This window comes from Microchirus variegatus, assembly GCF_963457635.1.
Source record: "Microchirus variegatus genome assembly, chromosome: 18".
Classification (NCBI taxonomy): Eukaryota; Metazoa; Chordata; class Actinopteri; order Pleuronectiformes; family Soleidae; genus Microchirus; species Microchirus variegatus.
In genome coordinates, this window is record NC_139819.1 from 8132302 (window position 1) to 8138571 (window position 6270).

General features: G+C 38.9%; 1 protein-coding gene across 1 annotated transcript; it reads right to left on the reverse strand.

Annotated features, from left to right (window-relative positions):
• Nucleotides 1-670: 670 nt before the first annotated feature.
• On the reverse strand, nucleotides 671-6050 carry selenom (selenoprotein M). Its single transcript, XM_083904994.1, has 5 exons — nucleotides 5935-6050; nucleotides 3103-3138; nucleotides 2715-2749; nucleotides 2496-2574; nucleotides 671-1314 (listed from the first exon to the last, which is right to left on the reverse strand). Exons 1-5 carry the CDS (start codon nucleotides 6028-6030, stop codon nucleotides 1099-1101), a joined length of 462 nt encoding a protein of 153 aa, XP_083761120.1. The 5' UTR covers nucleotides 6031-6050; the 3' UTR covers nucleotides 671-1098.
• Between the last annotated feature and the right edge of the window lie 220 nt (nucleotides 6051-6270).

Below are 6270 nucleotides of genomic sequence, written 5' to 3' on the forward strand. Positions count from 1 at the left end.
TAATGTGTTGATGATTACAGCTTGAAGTGGTCTTAAAATATTTTGAGAAGGTCTTGGAAAAAGTCTTAAAGGTGCATTATGTAATAAATCTAAAGCAACTGGCCATAAAATCCTCCTAATATGTCACAGAGACTCAGGAATAATGTTCATATAACAAACTGAACTCACCAACAATAACAGTACAGACAAAATATTTGCATTAAAAAATATTTTGCAGACTGCAAATCATGTTTATGTTTTGAAATCATGTTTTGGCATGTGGCGCCACCTACCGCTGTCTACTAATCATTGCAGTCAGTAGAGTCTCAGCTTACGAGCAACCACAGGTTGCCAGTTACGTCAGAAAACGAAACCTAAAAGACCTCGGTATATTGAATTTGAATGTAGTAACTGTTTTTGGCCACATTCTTACATATGGCAAATTTAAAGGTCCCATATTATGCAAAATCAACATCTTAATCATTTAAATCCTATTATTTGGGAATCTGGAGGTCCTATCAGTCGACAAAGTGTGAAAAAGATGACTCCCTCATGTTTTTGTGGTCCTCCTCTAAGTACAGGAGATAAAACACGCGATGTAAAACACAGCAAGCTTTTTTCCCAACATTTCTTTATTTTCATCTCTTTTTTTTACCACCCTTTCCTTTCCCGTGAATCCCCTTGTGCGTTTCAGTCCGACTCACCAGAGCGTTTGGCATCAGCCTCAGGCCAGTCTGACGACTTTTAACCTGGAGGCTTCATTCGGCTTCACAGCGAGCGGGAAAGTAAATTACACACGAGAGAATTCAAGAGGAAACGAAGGAGATCACGACGGCAGGGTTGGACACGTGACTAATGAAAGAAAGAAAGAAAAACACAACACAGAACAATAACACATTTGGAGTGTATGAGGAGTTTAGAGCTGCACACGGACGGACGGACGACGACAAAAACAACGTGAAAATTCACACTGATGCTAAGATTGTGTCCTGGCCCAAAGAGCTGATCCCTGAACAGCTGGTCTTCAAACATTTCTGTCATCAACTGTAAGAACCAGCTGGTCATGGAGCAGATATGGGACAGAGTGGTACTGTCCTATTCCTACTTCACGCTGACGCGTTATAGGTCAGTGCGCGTGACCTCTGCGGCAGGAGGAGGTGGAGGAGGAGTGGTGGATGCTTTGTGAGCGTGCTCGTCTTTAAACGGGCTGTCTTTGGCGGGAGCGAAGCGGAACTCCTCTGGCACCTCGTCCTCAGGCTGAGCCTTCTTGTAAAAGCCCAGTTTCCCCAGCAGCTCGTTGATCTCAGAGCGGGTCATGTCCGAGAGGGGAATCCGCTGCGGAGGAAAAAGGCGGTGGGTTAATTTGAATGCAGAAAAAAAACAATAATTAGGGCAGCAACGGTTTAATCGAGCGCTGAATTGATCATCAACCAAACGTGAATCTGTTGTTTAGTAATTAAAACAAGCTTTGAGAATACATAGACATTGAATATTCTGTATCTGCGTTTCAAAAGACCCTGAAAAGCCTGGAATTTTGTCTGAAAATCTTGAAAGTCTGGGAAAAAAAGATTTAGCGAAGTACAGTTTAAGAATGCGATGATATGATAAAATAAAGAGACGCTACGTTAATTACGGTTAATTGATTATTAATCGAGTACTAGATTACTCCCAACCAATCATGAATCTGTCTGAGGTTCTTTGTTTCTTAATTAAAACAAGTTTTCCGCTTCTTAAAGGTGCCATATGTAAGAATGTGGCCAAAAACTGTTACTACATTCAAATTCAAATTACCAAGGTCTTTAGGTTTCGTTTTCTGACGTAACTGGCAACCCGTGGTTGCTCGGCAGCTGAGACTCTACTCACTGCAATGATTGGTAGACAGCGGTAGGTGGCGCCACATGCCAAAACATGATTTCAAAACATAAACATGATTTGCAGTCTGCAAAATATTTTTTTTAATGCAAATATTTTGGCTGTACTGTTGTTGTTGGTGAGTTCAGTTTGTTATATGAACATTATTCCTGAGTCTCTGTGACATATTAGGAGGATTTTATGGCCAGTTGCTTTAGATTTATTACATAATGCACCTTTAAATGTGAATATTTTCTGGTTTCTTTGCTCCACATAAACTAAGAAATCAGTCAAACTGAATCATTTTGGACATTTTAGATCGTTTATGGGCCAAACAATTGATCAGTTAATGTTCAACAGGAACTTCAACAGGAAAAATGTAATTTTTAAAAACCACAAAGCTGCAAAAAGTGTCTAAAAATAGTGATTAATGTTGTTGTACGTGTTCCTAAAGCCAGAGAGCTTTTAAATGTCAACTGAATATGTCAGGTAAATAAAAAAAGAGTGCTTCTGTTTTATGCATTTCAACAAAAACCCTTTAATTTTATAATAATACTTACAACAATTCACCCATGTCTGTTCCCCAAAGTCTAGTGTTTGAAATGATCTATGAAGTATGAAAAAAAACACACACAATAAACAAATACACGGCAAATAAGACTCACGTCCAGCTCTTCAAAGTAGTGGTTCAGGAGGACAAGCTCAGGGTCGGCCCCAGGAATGTGCTTCATCACCAGGTTATGGCTGAGGTGGTGGAAGTCAAAGAACATGGTTCATCATTTATTTTCTTCTTCTTTTTTTTTCTCCCAAAGCAATCGATATAAATAACAGTTTGAAGTACATTTCAGAATGAGAAACAGTGATGTGGCTGAATGAAAGGATACTAAAGAGGAATATCCTGGGTCACGAAGGCTTTGACCTGTGGACAGAGAAGAGGATTAACGCTATAAGATAAGAATAAGACAAGATCAGATACTGTTTATTAGTCCAAATGTAAATATTATAAGATAAAGATAACACAAGGACATATCTTTGTGATTTTTCTTGACGATATTGTGACTGTATTTTGATTTGTGATGTATTTTGTATACTATTAACTAGCAGAGAATGATCAAAAACACAATAATTAAGCTAAAGCTGATTTTTCCAAAGTCTGGTTTCAGTGATGGATCTGTTGTTGGGATTATGTGAAAAGATGTTTGTTCTTCATCATCTGTCAGGGATTATTATTCAGTCTGAATCTGTCGATCACGTGACTGAGGCTGAACTCACCTCTCTGAGCCGGTTCAGCTGTCATCCACCACATGACTGAAAGAAGAGAGACACAAACAACATGACATTAGCAACAAATCCTCCAATATCTAGATATTGTTATAACCCTTTTCTTCATTTTCGTCCTGCACCATCATTTTGTTTGATGTTTTTATGACTAATCTCCCCTCCTAGACATAACTGCCATCTTTGTGTTCCTCCCACATTGTAGAGTTCAGGGACATTGTAAAAAGGATGTATGTGCCTTGAAAAGACCTTGAAAATCTGGAATTACTTTCCTTCGTTTTTGGTGCAGTTCAGGTCAGGATAAGACTTTTCTCTCTTTCTCTCTTGTATCTATGCAACATTGCACCTTTTATGCTCTGGGAAGGATAATTAACCCACTTTTCATGGAAATGTGAGCCTCCAGTGTAACACAGCAGCTATTCAAACGCCACAATAGCCACATTAGATAACGTAGCTTTTCCTTCAGCCACGTTTGCCAAGTCAGTGAAACCCTGCAGTTTCCACTCAGGTTGTCAAACAAACAAAAAAAAAAAAGGAAAAAGACGAGAGTAGACTTACAGAAACACGAGCTCGGCCACAGTTTCATCAAACAATCAAAACCAAACTCACTTCTCACAGTTTTAGGGAATGCAGACATTTGAATACAGTATACAGTCGGTACTGTGTGTATATTGCATTTCTATGATGTAAAATACTGTATATGTACATATGAGAACATTTAGGAATATGTTTAAACATAGGTCAGCTCTAGCTAACACTGGCTGCTAACGCTAGCACTGGCTGCTAGTGCTAGCACTAGCACAATAATGACGTTCTCAAATGCCTCGTTTCGCCCACAAACTAAAAATTATTCAGTTTTAATGATTTATTTGTTATATGGAGCAAAGATAACAGAACATATTCACATTTAAGAAGCTGAAAAATCAGATAAACTTGATTAAATTTGTGAAAAAACTCAAACTGATAGATGGTTAATACAGTAATCGTTGTAGCCCTAAATTCAGGTAACTTATTTATTATATATTTATGTTTTTATATATTTTTCACATAAAATAGTGGGTAAAGAGAGCAAAATTGCAATGATAGTTGATTTAAATAATCTTTGCAACCTTGTATTCTAATATCGTTTGACTAAACTATAATAACACTTCACATTTGTCTGTTTGTGACACAGATAAGTTACCGGTTCAGGACAATATTAACTGGATATTTGTGAAAGGCCAAAATACGAGAGAGAGAACAAAGAATATTTTGATGAATCCAACTAACAAAAAGTAATCTTTTTTATTTTATTTTTATTTTTTTTAAAGGGAAACATTGGAGAACAAAGACAGGGAGAAGACGAGGAACACAGAAGAACCAGAGCATGAAAAACCTGCAGCGACAGACAGAACAGGTACGTGGCATGAAATGAACAAACAAACCAAATGAACCAATAAAGACGACTGTGGAGCACAGAGACTCAATAACACCAGGGAGTTGGGAACAAACAAGACACAGGTGGATCACCTTAGGGCAGGGCGGACAATCAACATGGAGAACAGGAGACGACATAGGACACACGCAGGACAGGGTGCAGGTAAAACAAATGAATGTATGAACGAATGCAGATTTAAACAAAACAAGAACAAAGTAAAAGGCTCAGAGGTTATGTTCTCCGCATTAGTGACAGAGAACAGAAGGCTGAGTAATACAGCAGTGGGGTCCAAACTCTGTTTAAAATGGGGCCACATTTGATAATGTGAAGATTCTCTGGGGCCGATGAAGCCAAAAAAAGTTCCTGTTTTATAACCATTTTACAGTTGTTTACATCTGAGACTGTCATGGCCGGGATTTGAACCCTCCACTGCAATGCAACTCAGACATACCACATGATACTAGTTGGATGTCTGTACCTGGCCATAAATAATGCATAATAAAAACAATCAGAAGCTGCAGGCTGTATATGTGTCCGACCGTGGGCTGTGATTGGTCCACAGGCCAGACTTTAGACATAAGGAAGGACGGATGGATGGATGGATCGATCATACTAGGACACAGGTGAAACTAATTAGGGCGTGGCAGGTAATCAAAAAAGTCAGAAACGGACCAGGAAGTGATGACAAGACGAGAGAAGAGTATCAAAATAAAACAGGAAATTCACTAAAAACAAACAAAAACAAACACCAGGAAGTACAAGACAAAAGCAAAACTTAAACCAAATCAGGAACATGAAATAAATTTAAAACACTATATAAATAAATAAAATAATAATAGAGATGTGATGTTCGAAATCCATTGACCAACTTTTTAAACACAAACACACTGATGCAAACACAAGCTCCTCCTTTGCTACTGTGGGAGCAGCAGAGATCACGTGTGGTGCTAATTTAAATCTAAAAATGCAAATCATGTAATCTGAGTTGTCTCAGTACACAGCAGCTAAGATGCTAGGTTTTTATTATTGTGTTTTAGAATAACATGAATAACATAAGTCAAGGCAGCTTTATTTACACACACACACACACACACACATGTATTTACACATCTCACTGTACACATATAATGTGTGTGTATACATGTCATTATATTACATCTGTATGTGACATAAAATGCTATATTATACAGATGAAGTTTACTACAGCTTCACCCACACTCCACTGTGCGCATGCGCTGCACAACAATGAGAGAAAAGAAAACTCATGCATTCGCGCCTTAGATTAACACACGTTCACATTCACAGTTGTCAATAAACTTATGTGTGTGTGTGAGCCTTAAACGCTGCACGAAGAACAGCTGTCGTGTTATTATGTAAATACTGTATTTTTAGCATCAGTGTGACTTTACCTCCACCCGCGCCTTCGCCAAACCCTCCAGTTTGTTCACATCCACATCTGCGGCCGAGGCGCAGTGAAGAACACCGGCCAGCACAAGCAGCCACATCGTCTGATCCAGTTCGATTTTCTCAGGACCTGGACCTGCAGAATGCACGAAGGAGAACTGAGTCCAGAAGGAGATGAGTGGATATGACACGTCCGGATCTCCTGCCACGTCACTGAAGACAGGGAGGCGGGGAGAGGACGCTCATTGGTTCATGTGCGAAACGCGCATCCAGATGCACATAATCCCTGATGAGTCTACTTATTCCCAAGAGGTTTGGATTAAAAAATACTCTTTTTAATT